Here is a 16,870-nt window from a genome sequence, read left to right on the forward strand (position 1 = left end):
AACTTTGAGAGGAAGTGTCCTGGCTGAGGCTGGCAGTGGGACATTTGTGGTAAATTAATCATAGGGCGTTACAAAACGCTTAGTACACTATCTACACCCTGTAGAACGTCACTGAGAAATTAATTCCAGAAATTACACGTAACTATGCAGATGTTGTACACGAGTTTTACGATGATAATCGGTGATTTCATTTTTCGCCTTTATTCTAGTTTATTCTCTAGTAGTATGTACGAGTCTCAAAGTCAACTGATTTGACTATCAGAAGATAGGAGAGGCGGTTCTGTTCAGTTTCGAAACCCTTCAACTTCTTCTACGTATTAGGCTGTTTATAGAACGTCGGAATCATTGGGTCATTATAATAGTCTCCGGTGAGTTCGCTATTGCAAAAGATTGTCTATACGACGTACCCCAGTAGACCCCAGTCAGCTCTACGGTTGGCTATTCAAAAGAAGAATGAGGGTGTAGAACGAAACCAGTCAACTTTACTGCGAGTGGAAGGAGCTAAGAGGAGTTTGTGCGTCGACGACTCTACTACAATCTTTCTACTTGCCTTAGAGAAGACTTCCTCGGCTTCGCTCGGAAAGCTGGATTCTTCATTGCGAAAGACCTTCGAGGAAGCCAGTGAAAGAAATCTGATATCTGCCACGGCAAGCCACAATATGTGATTAAATCTTCTACCTATCGGCTGATTCTACATAGACGGGATAGGTCGATGAAATAGATCGTCGACAAAGCGCAGGGCAAAAACGGGACCTTGAGACCTGAGAAACATCATTTACATGGCAGTTTTCCGGGACCACGATGTACATCATGATTCAGGAGGGAGAAGGAAAGACTAGAAGGAGATATCCAGGCCTCACTTTATTTGTTCCTACCTGGTTCGTTGAAAGGCTGAGAAAAAGTTGATAAAGGTCAACGTAGACAAAAAAATTTCAGAAACGGGCTTACTACAAGAGCACTCGAGTTGCCTTTGAGAGGCATTTAACATCGGTCCGGGATTAGTCCTAACACAGAAACACCTTGAAAGTGTCCTGATCTGAGTGATCATATGTAGGTAAATCTAGACTGTCCTCATCTAGTCTCCGAACCTTTTCAAACCCAGCGAAGGCCACAAAGATCGGAAGGATCATGGCTCGCAAGGGCCACGATACACGACGACGTCCTCACCTTAATCATAAACTTTCTGAAGGAACCAGATAGGTCACCTAGTTGAGACGATGCCCCACCACACAAATCATTTGATCATTCCTGACGGTTGCACTTGGTAGAAAGAGCCCAAAAATGCATTCGATATATATAACAACAAACGCCAGCAGCAAAGCTGCTTTCTCGGATCTAGTCAGTGTATCCTCCGAGCTCAACGGCGAAGGCGACGGCAAGCTTGGAAAATTCCAGCATATGTTCAAAGCTGAACTCATCGGAAATGTCAATCCGGCTATATGTAGGAAGAATAAACATGGATGAGGGGTTGGAAACAATTCATTAAAGCCGGCTCAAAAGCTTACTCGTTGGCCGAATGGATGTTTTTGTTGGAGTTTTCGAATGAGCTTTCTGTAATCCGCCGGAGGAAAATTGGATTATGAGCTGTTAACGAAAGGCATGAAGAATTTCTCTTACCAATGGTGAACGTACTAGCATATCCAGCCTTCCTCCATGATGCACTAGGCAAGAAGGTTAAGATGTTTTTGGGAGAAGTAGAAGGAAGTAAAATTCCTACTGATCACTGCAGGCGTATCCGCACTGAGTTTGAACGAAGGGAATGTCCATATACAAGTCCACCAATTCCATGTTGAACTTGGTTAAATCCGGGTCTACATAGTCGATGATGATGCCTATGAAATAATCACCTAAGTGGAATGATAACGGCGCGATTACAGAAACCATAGTCACCAGCTTCCTCTCTAGTACCTCGCTAGTTGATGATGGCTAGTAACGAACGTTATTCTAACAGGTAGCTCAAGAACTAACCTTAACCCAAGCAGTCATATCGAATTGAGACATCGCTATCACATTTACTGAATTTGCAGCGTAGTCTTGAGCTACAGCTTGTGAACCAAGAAGGCCACCCTCCTTAGAATGATTTCAGTAACTTTAGCATCATAGCAGATATGAGTATACCTCTGCAGAATACCAGTGGAATTCGAGCGTCCGAACGGGTCGATAATCAGCAGCTAGAAGAGCGCGATATGCTTCCAATATTGTGACCGAGCCGGAACCATCATCTGAGACGGTGTTAACATAGATTCGGACAAAACGAGGTCCTTGGTTTACCATCTGCGCCTGAAACAGCGAGAGTGGTATCAGCGGACACTAGTGATTGTTAGGCAATCATACCAGGTGCAGGAAGAAAAGGCCACAAGTTGGTGCTAAAGGCATTTAATTCTAGTAACACATTGTATTCGAGAGATATGGAAGACCAGACCTATCTTGGTGGGCGCCAATGATAACTACAGCATCATCCGAAGTGGACGATCCCTGGATTCGAACAATCTGTGCAATGGCGTTAGAGATGTTCCCGATGACAGACATTATTTGCTCACAATGCTGTTCTGACCCCATGAATGCCTGAACTCACGAAATGTGATTAGTTTTTGCAACGATGCAGATGCCGTCCCATTGGTGATCTGTGGCTTGATCAGCTACACCACGCGTTCCAATGTTGCGAGAATAAAAACCTCGCAGATCTTGGATAGAAGCCATTTCTGACTAGCCCGTCCGGTCTGAAAAGGAGTACGTACGTGCTCAGTCACAGTCTCATGCAGACTTGAAGGGAGCGTCAATTACATCACTGCGATAATCTGAAAGAGAAATAAGAGACCAGAAACCACCGGCCAAAAGGCTCACGTACACCTGGTGCGGAAGCTTGTGAACTTTTCCAAATTCTCCTTCGGGCCTTGAGTTGACAAGGTCTTGAGTATGGGCGTCACCTATGGAGCGAGCTTCGGATCAAATTGACATGGGAGGGTGATAGTGCGAACCTTCTCTGTGGCGTTGGGGGATGGGAAAGACGCTGCAAGACTTTGAGTGAAATGAGTTGATGATACTAAGACGTTGGACGAACATTTGACCCGTGTTGGAGACTGGATCCCATTACCAAGATCTTGGTTTTCAGTTCTGGAGTGAACATTAACAGATAATCCGGACCCACGAATGTAACTAAACTTACATATCGAAGAACTTGAATCCTAGTGCCTTCAGTTCAATCTGTTCAAGAATGTCAAAACAAGAGTAAGTACATGAGACCAGGGAGGATGCCCTGCCTTTCGGCCTTCCGTGACCCATTCAGGTGCTCGACCTTCCAGTTGTATGAGCCTGAACGCATTCAAATCCAGGTCAAAGCCGCTTTGCGCTGCAGGAAGAGGTTGTTGTTCGAAGGTACGGAGAGAAGCGGCAAACACCAGAGAGGCGAGAGACAGAATAACAACGGAGAGCTTCATGGCCGTTTAGTTGAACGTTAAGTATAGAAGCTCGGGCAAGAACTCACCTGATTAATTAAAGGGTCGGAAAACGCGTCGCGCCACGTGTTACTTTCGTAAACTACTTTGCCCTCAACCATTCTCGACGAGGGACATACGAGCAGCATACGATTCTGACTTTCAGTCATGTCCAAAACTGCAAAGGCCAAAGACCAAGTTGTGGTGCGTTACTCTTGTGGCTTACATTTGAGTTGCCTATTAACTCTCCGAAGCGACTTCTCATATCAGCAGGGAAGGCTGCGCCTACGCCGCCTGTGGGACCAGCCCTTGGTGCTCGAGGTGTCAAATCCATGGATTTCTGCAAAGAATTCAATGCTAGGACCGCTCACGTTGAACCGGGGGTACCTACTCCCACACTTATCACTATACGTCCAGACCGCACATTCTCCTTCATTACCAAAACACCCCCTACGTCCTATCTGCTCAAAAAAGTCACCGGTATCGACAAGGGTCCCGCAAAACCTGGTCATGAAACCCTTGCTACTATCAGTCTCAAGCATGTATATGAGATCGCGAAAATCAAAGCGACGGATGATCATATGAGTCATTTATCTCTTGAAAACATAGCCAGAATGGTGATCGGAACTGCGAGAACAGTGGGGGTCCAAGTAGTTCCTTGAGTAGTCAGTGTTCTATCCTTTCACTTTCTGATTCCTTTCACGCTTACTATCTGCGTTCATCTTATCACCTACAAATCAGATTGGATCAGATTTGAGAAACCTTCTATTAAATGTCGGACTTCATAGCGGCTCTGGCTCGTTGCATTGTACTCGGAAGGAGCTCTTTCGGAGCGAATGGTCATTGTACCGATTACATTAGGAACAGCGTACTCTATATTTTTCCTTGGTCTCGCCGAACAGGAACTCAGATAGATTAGGCTTCAATGGAATATATCGATTGTTGAAGATTGTAGTGGCTGCGTTTCTTCATCTCTTGCTCACATTTGTATGTTTACATCGGAACTGAACCATTTACATGTGCTGATGTTGCCTTTTTGGAAACAAGATCTCTTCGCTGAAGCTTTCAGAAAGAGGTATAGCTTGTCTTTGTTTCAGAAATAGACGTGGTCTTCGTCATAATGCCTCAAATCTACCTTATCTTCTTCACCTTTGAGCCGGATTCAGTAGGCCCGACACGCTGTAAACATCGTGTCCCCAGCCCCGGATACAGGATACATGTTCTCTTGCTGTTCTTCGGTATTCGAGCCATTCCGACGTTACAGACTTGCCAAAAGTAAACTCAATTCTATATCAACGATGCCGGCGTCATCATTTGAATCCTTCATTTTTCGACGTGAGATGGAATTTCGCGGTCCCTTGACTTCTTTGAAAATATCAGGCATGAAAACGTATTTGCGTTGAAATAGCAATTCTCCTGAAAGCAAAGCTTCGGGTCCTGCCGAATTCCTATCGTGTGTATTCATTGTATCTTATGTCTTCCGGAATTACAACGCTTACCCAGGAACTCGTGTCGATCGAAAATGGCCTCACCTGTAATTCCGAGTCTGCTCCACTGACCACCTTCAACGTGAGCCCTTGCACTTCTTCGAAAACACGTTGTGGACCTTTTAGCATTCATGTTTATCTTGTCGCGCTTGTTACCCACGTTTCGATCATCTCTTCAAGCATCAGTCGAAAAAGCATGTACATTTCACCAATTGGCCTTCGACATATAAAGCCTCTAGTGAATATGCAAGGATCCAGCCTCGCTCTCCATTCGTCCAGCTCGCCTTCCTTTTCCTGAAGTTTTATCCCGATGGCTGCTTCTCCCGATGATATCATGTCTTGGACTAACCAAGACCCTCGAGAAAGTCAACTCTTCAACTCCTGGGGTATCCTTTACCGCTTCCAGGTCAATATTTAAATGTCTTGTACATGTCTCTAGTCACTGAAGCTCTCTACACAATATCAGACCACCGTGTCGGCCAATGGTACTAGCGTCACGACGTTATATCGCACCATTCGCGCTAACAAGGAAGACCGTGTCGCGAAGCTTGAATGGGCTTCGAACGGTGGCTTAGGGCGAGTCGTTATCGGAAAGGTCGGTGTCCTTCTTTCGATCTCACTTTCTTTGGTCGCCAATATCGTCGTGTAGAATACTCTTCCTATGTCTGATCTGGTCAGGCCAGATCCTCATATCTACGTGAGCTCCGTTCATTTTGGTAAACTCTGCGAGCATTCAACACTGATCTCAAGGGCTCGCGGATATTCAACGGTCCTGATGGACTTACATATCGCTGGCGACCTGGAAGCAACGGCGACATTATGGTGGGTCTAGTTTGATTGAATGTGCATGACCGTTCTAGTAATCTCTAGATACCGTAGTTGCAAGATGCCAACGGCAATGTACTCGCTTTCTATCGGCAGACAAGGCAGACTCGCTATCAAATAGGCGACGTCTTTGGGGAGTTGCATTTCATTCGTTCGGCAGGTTCTGGGACAGTGGTAAGCAACCCTCTCTGAAGAATTGGATACTTGCTAACTTCGCATACGCAGATGCACCCACCGATTATGGATATGGTAACGGTCACTGCTATGCTGTACAGATTTTGCCAATTGTTTAACCTGTAATATTTTCCTTATTCTTCTATCAATATTCGACTCTGACCAACCAGTATATTCAACTACGAAGTCCTACAATGACCCTTGTACATTACGAATTCAATGCATTTTTGATGATAATGATATTTCCTAGAAATACAGGTGAAACAGGTCGTTCTGGCTCCACGATGTAGGCAGACCTCGCACGAGGCTGCGATGTTCATCCATTCGAGCTTGCCATCGATAACGACGTTCGGAGTGTTCATCTTTTTACGCTGGATAGCTGATCAATGAGGTTCCCATGTGCCCTGGATTGCTTCGCATAGAGAAAGATGATTGAACATGATGCAAGGATTACTTAGGCACAATCTTCCAACGCAGAAAAATATCCTTCAAGTCATCCGACCGATCCCAATAAAATTTGTCATAATCTCGCCTTGTGTCCATCAAAGTATTTTACACCATCCAGAATCTCATCCACGGTACGAATAACCCATTCTGTACCTTCATCGCTTGAAAGCCAACTGTCTTCATCGCTCTGATTCTCCACATAGCGCGCCTTGAGAAGACCAAAGACATGACTTGTAAGCTGAGGAACAACCCGCTCTTCCGCACGCAGACAAGCTATTCCAATAACCGAACCTAATGCGCGGCTGAGATTTCCTTGATCTTGGTCTTCTGTACTACTGACATCCAAAAATGTTTTCGTTACTCCAGGTAATGGCGACAGAACTGTACCATACGCCTGGATGATAAAAGCTGTAAATGGCACACGGGAAATGGTTAGAATGGAATCAGAAACTTTAAAGACACGTTCACACAAAGCAGCGGGAACGCGATGCATGCATCAGATAAGTGAAAAGCTTCCCAAGATCTGGCGACATATGACAAGGTTCAAGCTGATTTCTGGCCGGACAAGGCAACATCGATTCAAAGGACCGGGCATATCGTGCTTGCCGATATACTCGGAAGAACACTCACCAATGAAATCCGGATGATAGGCCCCAAGTTTGCCATGAAGCTTATCTGCATGAGGGGCGTAGATCGAGTCCCAGAGCGCTTTTCCTCGGGTGACAGTCGCCTCAATGTTCTCCGGAGTGGCGAGTCTGGGAGATGAGATAAGTGTTTCTCATCGAATAGAAGTGGCAATAGAATTATACAGCGTATTGAATGCAAGCAGAATGAAAGAGTTGCCTTCAATTACTAGCGCCACTTTGGAGCCCAACAGATACAAGAAAAAAACGCACCTTTGAGTGGTTTTTTTCCTCAAGGATGCCTTGACATCTTCATCCAAGGTCTCATGCAGAGCTGCGAGTGAAAGTATGACCTAACAATGGTGACATCGTAAGTCCATTACTCAAGGAATGAACAGACATCTTATACTCGCTCGAGGTACGCCAACAAATATGGTGCTCTTCAAAGCAGCTTCGCGAATGATGGCTGCTCGATTTACGGCTGCTTCCAAGCTTACGTTCCGAAAGCTGGCATTGAATTCAGGGCGGGTCACATATCGATAAAGGTGGCCAAAACAAGGAGGTCGATTGGCAGTCAACAAAGTGCAAGCCTACTTTGAATCAGCAACAGCGCGAATGGAAGACGCGTTACTCACGGCTAAAACGAGCCAGCCGGTCTCAGCTTTTCTAGATTTAGCATCTAGATGTGTCTTTGTGAGGACATCATGTACTTGTGAAAGTGGAGGACTCGGTAAAGGGTGTGGATTTCGAAGTGTCAGTAGTTGCTTGATAGGGGCTGAGAGGTGTAAGTTAACCATCGCCGCTTGGTACTCGAAATTTGATTGTGACAGTAGACAGTCAAAAAACGTAGTCTGTGTGAACCAGATGTGAACCGTTTCTCAGTTGACCGTTCATACGCAGCCGCCGGCAGAAAAGCCTTACCAATTATAACAAACCAATTATAACAATTCACAAAACAAAACAAAGCTCCCTATTGTATAGTAAAATAGTAGAGGGATACCCAGCCCACGCCAGCACAGCAATGATACTACGAGAGGTTAACAGAAATGAAAAACTATTGAGACTTCCATATCTATCGATGAGCATTGTAAATCATGATAAACGACCAAAGCGTTGCATGTAGGAGAATGGTGTAAAATCCGAACTCTAGATGTAGTTCGAGAAAATTGAGGAAATGGGTATAAAACATGTTATCATGTAGCAATAAGGGTCCAGATGACTGAGGAAATTAACCGGAGTAGAGGAATTGTTCACCGAGATCGGAGGGAGAACCGTCAGGGTTCATGAGAGTGTTAAGAGGGTTGACATTCTGCATATCAAGCATAGCACCTAAATATATGATCTGAGCAATGGTTTCGCAGTTGATAAACCGAATGAGCTTACCGAACCAACAGTAGTAATGAACATAATCTTGCTGGTCCATCCAGGCAGTGACTTCACCCATGAAACTTTGGATGGTGGCCAAGTCACCTTGGTTATTACCGTTGAAGTCCTATACAAAGATACGTTGAAGATTTACAAACTTGGAGTTATAGCAAGAACGTACCTGGTAAGCAAACTCAGTCACCCAGATCGGCAAGTTGAAGGCGGAGTGCCATTGTTCGACGTAGGACATGAAGCCATCAGCGCTAATGTCATACCAGTGAACAGCCACAAAATCGGGCTAAGTAAATTGAAGATTACACATGAGAAGGGAAAAAAATCGCGAATCGCGCACGTTGCAGCCACCATTGCAAGCAGTGAAGAAGTCTTGAGTCCATGTCATTCCATTGGGGTTGGAACTTGTGGCGGCAGAGCCAACCTGATAGCCTAAAGCCTTGAGGGGTTCCATGTATTGTTTCCACAAACCAGCAGCAGCCGTAGCATCAATGTTGGATTGACCGACCTCGTTAGGCCTAGTAACAGTTTAAAAATGTTCAACAGTCAAATATCACGACTACTTACTCATTCAAGAATAGAGCATATTTGGCGTAGCCTGCAACTACGGTAGACGCGAACGCGTTCTCGTTGGAATAGCCCCAAAGCTGAGGAGCGAAGGTGAAGCCGAGAGAAGCAGCATTAGAAGGAGCAGTTTCGCCCCATGTGTAGATGCTGGAAAGATCGTATTAGTTGGGTTGACGAGAATGAAACGGGGAGGTCACTGACAGGCTAGTTTTATCAGTCTTGTAATCACCGAGATACGACTGGTCACCGTTCGGCCAAGCAAGACAGCCTTTACCACTGCCGCTGCTACTCGAGCTCGCGCTACTGGTGGCGGCAGGAGCTGAAGAGCTAGTGCTGGACCAGGTAGAGGAAGATGAATCAGACCAAGTGCTGGTGGTGATCGGAGCAGGAGTGTAATCAGTACTGGAGGAGTCAACACTGGAGGAGTCAGTACTGGATGCGGTCGAGCTGTCAGCGGGAGCTGAGCGGACTTTGCAACGTTTGCCATTGACACTTCGTTTACGCTTTGCAAGCGCGTCGTGACCACGAAGACCGTCTCTGACATGATGGGTGTTAGAGAGCGCGTTGACAGGCTCTGCACCAAAAGAGCAAGCCATGATAGCCAGGGAAGTGAAAGCGAGGAGATTGAGAAGTTTGTGTGCCATTATTGCAATATCGTAAAAGCGACAGTGAGAGGAAAAAGAGAGTGAATGACCTCGAAAAGGAGGGAGCCTTGACGCTGTACTTGACACTTGTTGGAGAGGAAATCTTGCAAAACAAATGCAAATTTGACATTTATACTTTGGTTCCCCTGCGCACGGACCATTTGATGCCAATAGGCGATACTTGGCAACGGTTGCGCCAAGAGCGGTCCTGGAGCGGTCTGAAGGCGCCGCCTTCAGAAAATGCATTGAAACAGAATCATAAAATTTTATACAGTCCAACTCTCTTGTTGCTCGCAGACGGTGCTTGTGCCAAAATTGTGCTGAGAATCACCCAGAGAATCGGTTTGAAGCCTATCACTGTGCCCGCACCAGCCGTATTGACAGTTTCACTTCTCCTTCGGGAGTCCTGTATCACTGCAGATGGGTCCTACCTTAACTTCACATACAACAAACAGCGCTGGAAATATGATGATGATTTCGAGCAAAATAAAGCAATTCTGATTCTTCAAGCTTCATATAATTCATACTTCAAGCTAGCTTCAAGAGGCAGCTGAAATCGGGCAATGGAAAGCAGGACAAAGTAGAGTCAAGGTAGTCTCACATGCCAATACACGTTACATTTTTTCGAAGCAGCGACAAATCAATCTGTTCCTTGGAGTACAGTATGCAATTATGACAGAACCTGGATCGTACTAAACATCATTCCTACATTGAACAAATGATATTTTTTAGTAGCGGTTATTTAAGTTCTGGTAAAGTATGTGAACTGGTATTATTAGCTTTGCGCAGCTGCAATTCAGCCAGAATCCAGCCACTGTTTGCAGTGGTGTAAACCAACATCTTTCAGAATCTTCTGTAAGCATGTATTAGTCGCACTGACCTGCACTGACCCGCCGGAACATGAGTGCATGAGCAACGAGATGACTGTCCTTAGAATTCTAGATTAACGTACCTGCGGTAAATAAATATTCCTTTTGTGAAATTTGTGAGGACTGGCACGCTGGAGCAGGACCCCTGATTATACCCTATGATCCCATATGAAAATTTTGCCTGATCCTGAGGGATTTTGTCCGAACCAAAAGTAGAATTTTGGGAGGGACTTTTGTCCGAATTTCCCTCCGGCCATGGTATAAGCGCCCAAATTTTCCGACGCCAGCAGAGTGCAACTGGTTGTATATTTTGTTCATTGAATTTTCTGGTGCAATTTATGGTAAATTTTAGGGTGTTTTGTCCGAATTTTTCATTCTGGCTGCCGCCTATGGCGGTCTTTTGTCCGAATTTTCCTATGGCTATAGACCAAATTTGGGGGGGTGTCTTGTCCGAACCACCGTCTGGGATCATAGTGTATAATCAGGGGTCCTGCTGGAGCCTTGCGGTATCACTGTCAGTATATGCGTACATATCTCCATAGAGATAGAGTCACGTGACTTATGTGATGCATTAAAAACCAACGCAGCGTTTTTGATCTTTAACCTTACAAGTTTCGAAGCAAAAACCAGGTTCAAAGAAAGCTCATCCTCACACCGTTCACCCACACAAAAGTTATCAGTTCCACTATCAGCATTATGTCTGACGCCCCCGCCACCCAAGTCACCGAGAATGGCGCGCCTCCGGCTACGCAAGAAGAAATTCCTGGTTTCAAGGTTCGTTTTTTTCGTCTTTGGTTCGTTTCTACTCTCTCAGAGTATACCTATCCAGGTCTTTGCTGGCAATCTTGCGTACACTACCACGGACGAGGGGCTGAAGGCTTTCTTTGCTCCTGTGCAGAACGACATGTACGTGGCATCATTTTTTCCTGCACTGCTTTCTCTTGATGTCGTGCAGTATTACTGCCCAAGTCATTTTGAGGGGCACCCGGTCCGCCGGTTATGGCTTTGTCGCTCTCTCAAGCGTAGAGGCTGCTCAAAAAGCTGTCGACGCTCTTGACAAACAGTTGCTTGATGGTCGGCAAGTCATTGTCGAGCTTGCCAAGCAGTCCGACCAGAAAGACAAGGAAAAGAAGGAGAGGAAGCCTAAGAGGAGACCCGGCAGGCGAGGCAGCAAAGCTGTTCCCGGGGAAGTATCTGAGGCGGAGGCCAATGGCGACGATACCAAAGACGACGTTGCTGCTGGCGCTAGTGAGTCTGAGAAACCCAAGAAAAAGAAAAGCAAGAAGTCTGTGAGTAGCTAGATTTTTCCATGCGCTTACCAAGTTGAAATGTCGCAGCGCAAGCCCAAGGCCAAGACCGAAGGTGAAGTGGCGGAACCCCTTCCCCCTGCCACGACGGAACCGACTACAGAGACTCCCAAAAAGGCTCCCCGTCAACGCAAGCCCCGTGCTCCGCGTACCCCTCGCCCTGCTGGTGAGGATCCCGAAGGCGAACAATCCAAAACTGTCTTGTTCGTTGCTAACCTTGGCTTCAACATCGATGATGCTGGTCTTGCCGCTCTTTTCACTGACGCCGGAATCAGTGTCACTTCTGCTCGCATTGTGCGCAGACGATGGGGCCACCCTAGGCGTAGCAAAGGGTACGGTTTCGTCGATGTTGGTAGCGAAGAAGAACAGAAGAAGGCTATCGAGGCTCTACAAGGCAAGGAGGTGGGCGGTAGGCCCATTGCCGTCAAAGTTGCTGTCAATTCCTTTCACGATGAAGAGGCTGCTGAGGCTGCCCCTCCCACTGATGCTGTTGAAGTTGCTCCCGTTACTGGAGCCGTTTAGGTCGTTCAATCGCCCCTTTTATTAAGATTTGTTCAATCTTGCTTTGACCTTCTCATTTCACTGCGTTATGCTTCCATCAGGTTCTCCCTTTATATGACAGCGAAATGATATGTGGACGGCTTCGAACCACGTCTTACTACTTTTTTAATGCTTCAGTAGCCTTGCGTGGTTTAAACTTTATTTTAGCTAGTGTCTCTTACATGCCTTGATTAATGACACCTGCTATCGTGACGACTCTTACCAATATAAGTGAGAATCTGTAATCTCTTTTACTCGGAACCACAATTTGGAGCAGTCTCAGCTTTTGTTCTTGTACTCGTGAAGTAATCATGTCCGATGCAGAAGAAGACTATCTCTCGGACAAGGTAAATAGGCAAGACATGATGTTCGCTGCATTTCATATCTCATTGTAATCTTACAGTTTCTAGCACGACCCGTTGCAGCCTTGCCTTCCAAAACATATAGTCAATTACGAAAAGATGCCGAAAGGAATGCAAACAGGAAGAATGAACAGAATAGACTGAAAAGTCGTCGAGAACGCGAGCGCGAAGCACGCGAGGAAGGTTTAAGCAAGAGTCTGTTTGACAGAGCGAAGGAAGAGGAAACGGGAGGGAACTCTGGCTTGAACAAAGGACTGTCTCTCATGATGAAGATGGGCTTTCAACCGGGACAGTCTCTAGGACGACCTCATAACGATGGCTCTAAACAAAACGAGTCTTTGAAATCAGAGATTTCTTCCCTTGGAGATTTGGTTGCCCCTGTATATACGGAGGACTCTCAACCATCTAGGACCGGCACTTCACATCGCACCGAACCCTTACCCCTTAGCGAATGGTCTGGTTTGTATATGCCTACTATATCATTTTTTCCTCAGGGTTTCACCCACTTTCGTTTTGGTTGCAGGAAAACTGGGTATCGGTATCTCCAGGAAGCGGGGTGTTTCACCTTCTTCCGCTGATAGAGTCGCCAAAATGGTGAAGATTGCAGAAGACTCTACAAAGGAAGATTTTCGTGACCGTTCAAGGCGGGAGTATGCAGAGCGCCGTGCTGAAAATAGACTTGGTATGGACGTTGTTCAGTATCGTCCCCTTCTAAACTGTTTTTCTGATCTCTGCATAGGGCCCGCGCAACGAACTTGTGCTACATTGGATGAGAAATCTGGTATACCGGTCAGTCATATCTACTTACATACTCCATTCCCATTGGCTGACTACAACTGACTACATATTATTTTCAACCGATTCAGTTCAACGTGTTGTGGCTAAACCCTGGAAACCCAGATACATTTCCTCCCGGACTTATCGAATCACTCAATCTGCATACATCGCTAAATATTCAAATTGATCAGGAACATCCAGAGGACAACCTCCCAAGACGGCTTCAAAGGGAAATGAAAACCAACGCCCTTCAACCAATATCCCTTGAGGTTGATAAGGAACCTGGTATCGGTAATGGTTTCACTGAGGGTACCCTTCAAGAAATTCAGCAGTTCTTTCATCTCCGGGTAGGAAGTCTAATTATTTTTTCCCTTCATGATTTGTTCTCAAGTGTCCGAAGACCCAGGATCGGCTCAAACTGGTTATTTCCTATCTTCGCGACCATTACTCTTACTGCTTTTGGTGCGGTGCTCAATATGACGACCAGAACGACATGGAGAATAACTGCCCAGGACCTGATGAAGAAGCTCATGATTAGCTCGTTGCAGTGTATGTTTGCCACAGATACCGCAGGTGCCAACGCATATGATAGTACTGTGTATACTGAGTATGTATATACACAACAAATTTGAGTACAAAGAACGATGTGGATGTAAAGAGCGAAATTTTCCAAAGGAGTGTGAGCGACGGGAAATCGCATTTCGGTCGCATTGCAGTACTAACAACAGTCCCAGAGTCCTTATATTACAACTGAGGGAATGTGAAGGGGTATGGGAAAAGGGAATGGTATGAAGGTGAAATAAAAGTACATACAAGGCAGGTAGCCTTGGGTATTATGCAACATGCACAGTTCTATGGTGTATCTCCCTCTCGCTGTGATCTGTAACTGTTAGCGGGGTGGATATTCGGATTCCAGTATGAAAGTGGGATCGACGTGACATTGTGTCAAGCTCTACATCGGAAAATTCCATGAAACCGGGATGCGATTGTGGTGGGACTGAAGGGTTGTCCATCTCGAGGTTTTGAGTCAAGGAAAAGGCTTCCTTACGCGCAGAAGCAGGTAAGAAAGAAGGGAGTGTGGGCATAATGAAAGGTTTTGAGAATTCCCGAGCTTGGCCAAAGTCTCGAGGAAATGATGGTGAAGATGGGGACGTTCCTGGCGTCTTGCGGCGGACGTAGCTAGAAATGGGGGTGTTGGCCGAAAGATCGGGTGAGGACCCGAAGACGTTCACGATAAGTTTATTTTGCGCTCGTTTGCGCGTCCGCAGTGAAGATGATCGAAGAGTGGGTGAACAAGAACTGGACTGCTGCGCGTTAGTGAGATAAGTTTGAGTTTTGAAAGACACTCACTCGTTCAGATAAACCATCGGTGTCTGAAGAAGAGGAAGAGGAATCAGGGGATATACTGCTTCTCCGCCGAGCTGATATCTAAAGGGATCATCAGGAATACTGGTTTCGACGTGCTCAGAGGAACCCACAAATGTAGAAGAATATGGTGAGAATCTAGTTGATCGGGAACGACGGCCCTGGTCGCGTAAAGACGGGCTGGATTTGGACTGAAGAGATGGTGTTGGCTCACCCAACAATTTAGGTGAGGATGAAGGTGAAGAGTCAGGGGATGAGGGGGTACATGCTCGCTCGGGCTGTCCAGCCTTCGCGTTGATGCCTAGAGAGGCCATGAGCTCTACGAACGAAGGGAGTGTGGTCATTCTATGATTGAGAGGTACCCGGAGGTATATGTATAGCTTCAACTGGGGGAAGCCTTCAATGAGTGTACTTGTCTTGACTGGCTACTTATAAGAATGTATAGCATTAGCGTTCACTCACAGAATGTAGATAGATGTAGATCCCTTGGAAACGAGGCCCACGGCAACACGTTCATTGTTAAGTCCAACAGAGCGTTCCTTGGACTCAATCTGGAGTCAATAGTTGTCGGCAAGGAGATTTGTTGCTGATCATTCGAACAGGGCGTCCTTTACTTAGGACATCACCAAGGCACTTTGATATGTGTTTAATGAGAGAACCATAAGAGACCGTCCCGGAAATTCTCGCACGGTGAAAAAGGAAAGGCTTGTCAGACGCCTGTGGACGAAAAGGGCAGAAACGAGAATGTTGTGTACATACATAACAAGTTAGGATGGGTCCGGCACCGCAGTTATTCTCATATTAATGTCCACCCGTACCGTAGTTATGATTCCCTATACATAGCGACCGCAACCATTGATGGTGACATCCCCACTGAGACATCTAGGTGCTTAACAGCAACACAGTATGCATAACCTCAACGTGGTGCTCCAAACAGTCCTGTCCAGCAAATCATACAACTATCGGACCATATAATGCCTGAAGACGAGCCTCTCCATAGACACTCTGAATCACAAGGGATTGCATTCATGTGAAACATAAACCGCTGAGACTTGAATGTCGCCCCGGTGTTGTCATTGCAGGAGCTTGAAAGCGGAAAGGGACGCAAGACAGGACTTGCACCATCAATTAAATTAAACTTGTTTAAACGTCACCACTGCCCCAAATGCCTCAACGCCCACAAGTTGAGAAAACAAGTGACAACTAATCGGTCTAGGATTGACTCTCCTTTGGGGGAAACTAGTAAATTTGACTGTTCTTGGTTCCAAGAAGCAATGACTTTGCCCCGAGAGTCAACACACTTGTAAGAGGTTAGCATCTGTCAAATTCAGAGCTATGATACCCACAAAAAGATCTACTGAATCGGAAGCCATCTTCCATTTATACTCGGAACCTGCCGCTTTGAACCGACGAGATCTGAGAAAACATTCGTTTTCACAAAAAGATCGTATACATAAATTTATAGGGAATCTACAGACCGACTGCTTGATTTTTTCGCCTTTCTAAGATCACGAATGTGAACCTGTCATGAAATTCCTGTTGAGTTTGGTAAAGGATACGAGGAGGAATGACAATCGCCTCTTCCAGTCCAAAGTGAACGGTAGCATTGTAGTCTGATGACCACTCGATCTGACCAGCAGTCTCAAAGATATTGGTAGTCAGGTTTTGGCGATGAAAGGTAGTTAATCCATGGCTAAGGCCAGTAACTGGATGGTGAAACTAAGAAGTTCAACGACATGGATCAGATTATTGGACAACATGTAGAAAAGAAAGAACGAACGAACGCGGTATAGCTCTGTAGTATGTGGAGATCCATCAGACACCAGATGTACTTTGAAGGTTCGCATATCGGCGTCGATTGAGGGCACAAAGACGAATTGAAGGACAAATGAGTCGGCGGTAGACATGGAACAAAACGGAAAGCTAAGCTTGTTCCTTGGATACTTATCTATGTTGAATGGTGTACGTCCACCGCGTACGGCTCGGAGTAACCCCTTCAGCGTAGGAGATATACCGATACGGAAATGAAATCGATCAACGACCAAAAAAACCGCAAAAAACATATGTGTATC

At 45.9% G+C, this 16,870-nt stretch overlaps 8 protein-coding genes across 8 annotated transcripts; 3 read left to right on the plus strand and 5 right to left on the minus strand.

Annotated features, from left to right (window-relative positions):
• Nucleotides 1-1,335: 1,335 nt before the first annotated feature.
• On the minus strand, nt 1,336-3,437 carry C8R40DRAFT_1034198 (uncharacterized protein; the record flags this gene model as incomplete). The annotated part of the gene is made up of 17 exons (XM_046223404.1): nt 1,336-1,435; nt 1,506-1,551; nt 1,618-1,661; nt 1,718-1,832; nt 1,891-1,912; nt 1,969-2,070; nt 2,119-2,222; nt 2,335-2,366; nt 2,423-2,490; nt 2,541-2,624; nt 2,676-2,720; nt 2,785-2,798; nt 2,849-2,927; nt 2,979-3,010; nt 3,062-3,114; nt 3,167-3,204; nt 3,237-3,437. 17 exons carry the CDS (start codon nt 3,435-3,437, stop codon nt 1,336-1,338), a joined length of 1,179 nt encoding a protein of 392 aa, XP_046090648.1.
• A 44-nt stretch (nt 3,438-3,481) lies between these two features.
• On the plus strand, nt 3,482-4,368 carry C8R40DRAFT_430430 (ribosomal protein L11, RNA binding domain-containing protein). The gene is made up of 3 exons (XM_046235046.1): nt 3,482-3,638; nt 3,689-4,099; nt 4,186-4,368. Exons 1-2 carry the CDS (start codon nt 3,603-3,605, stop codon nt 4,094-4,096), a joined length of 444 nt encoding a protein of 147 aa, XP_046090649.1. The 5' UTR covers nt 3,482-3,602; the 3' UTR covers nt 4,097-4,099; nt 4,186-4,368.
• An 863-nt stretch (nt 4,369-5,231) lies between these two features.
• Nucleotides 5,232-6,046, plus strand: C8R40DRAFT_1034186 (uncharacterized protein; the record flags this gene model as incomplete). The annotated part of the gene is made up of 6 exons (XM_046223403.1): nt 5,232-5,327; nt 5,388-5,516; nt 5,571-5,618; nt 5,672-5,743; nt 5,801-5,920; nt 5,972-6,046. The coding sequence occupies 6 exons, from the start codon at nt 5,232-5,234 to the stop codon at nt 6,044-6,046; spliced, it is 540 nt and encodes a 179-aa protein (XP_046090650.1).
• Nucleotides 6,047-6,204: 158 nt separating this feature from the next.
• On the minus strand, nt 6,205-7,896 carry C8R40DRAFT_430257 (uncharacterized protein). The gene is made up of 6 exons (XM_046235045.1): nt 7,626-7,896; nt 7,404-7,580; nt 7,264-7,343; nt 6,998-7,122; nt 6,453-6,775; nt 6,205-6,385 (listed from the first exon to the last, which is right to left on the minus strand). Exons 1-6 carry the CDS (start codon nt 7,785-7,787, stop codon nt 6,371-6,373), a joined length of 882 nt encoding a protein of 293 aa, XP_046090651.1. The 5' UTR covers nt 7,788-7,896; the 3' UTR covers nt 6,205-6,370.
• A 322-nt stretch (nt 7,897-8,218) lies between these two features.
• On the minus strand, nt 8,219-9,578 carry C8R40DRAFT_1158285 (glycosyl hydrolase catalytic core-domain-containing protein; the record flags this gene model as incomplete). Its single annotated transcript, XM_046229714.1, has 6 exons — nt 8,219-8,319; nt 8,374-8,482; nt 8,537-8,653; nt 8,708-8,885; nt 8,935-9,081; nt 9,136-9,578. The coding sequence occupies 6 exons, from the start codon at nt 9,576-9,578 to the stop codon at nt 8,219-8,221; spliced, it is 1,095 nt and encodes a 364-aa protein (XP_046090652.1).
• A 1,565-nt stretch (nt 9,579-11,143) lies between these two features.
• Nucleotides 11,144-13,971, plus strand: C8R40DRAFT_1158286 (uncharacterized protein; the record flags this gene model as incomplete). The annotated part of the gene is made up of 9 exons (XM_046229715.1): nt 11,144-11,221; nt 11,277-11,353; nt 11,403-11,740; nt 11,771-12,249; nt 12,791-13,115; nt 13,180-13,338; nt 13,396-13,445; nt 13,523-13,780; nt 13,834-13,971. The coding sequence occupies 9 exons, from the start codon at nt 11,144-11,146 to the stop codon at nt 13,969-13,971; spliced, it is 1,902 nt and encodes a 633-aa protein (XP_046090653.1).
• Nucleotides 13,972-14,134: 163 nt separating this feature from the next.
• C8R40DRAFT_431412 (uncharacterized protein) lies at nt 14,135-15,726 on the minus strand. Its single transcript, XM_046235047.1, has 7 exons — nt 15,617-15,726; nt 15,261-15,515; nt 15,161-15,184; nt 14,912-15,099; nt 14,784-14,861; nt 14,247-14,737; nt 14,135-14,183 (listed from the first exon to the last, which is right to left on the minus strand). The coding sequence occupies exons 2-6, from the start codon at nt 15,313-15,315 to the stop codon at nt 14,267-14,269; spliced, it is 816 nt and encodes a 271-aa protein (XP_046090654.1). The 5' UTR covers nt 15,316-15,515; nt 15,617-15,726; the 3' UTR covers nt 14,135-14,183; nt 14,247-14,266.
• A 222-nt stretch (nt 15,727-15,948) lies between these two features.
• On the minus strand, nt 15,949-16,705 carry C8R40DRAFT_1158287 (uncharacterized protein; the record flags this gene model as incomplete). The annotated part of the gene is made up of 5 exons (XM_046229716.1): nt 15,949-16,098; nt 16,145-16,214; nt 16,277-16,320; nt 16,377-16,517; nt 16,583-16,705. 5 exons carry the CDS (start codon nt 16,703-16,705, stop codon nt 15,949-15,951), a joined length of 528 nt encoding a protein of 175 aa, XP_046090655.1.
• Between the last annotated feature and the right edge of the window lie 165 nt (nt 16,706-16,870).

Source organism: Lentinula edodes (genome assembly GCF_021015755.1).
Source record: "Lentinula edodes strain Le(Bin) 0899 ss11 chromosome Unknown C8R40scaffold_3, whole genome shotgun sequence".
NCBI lineage: Eukaryota > Fungi > Basidiomycota > Agaricomycetes > Agaricales > Omphalotaceae > Lentinula > Lentinula edodes.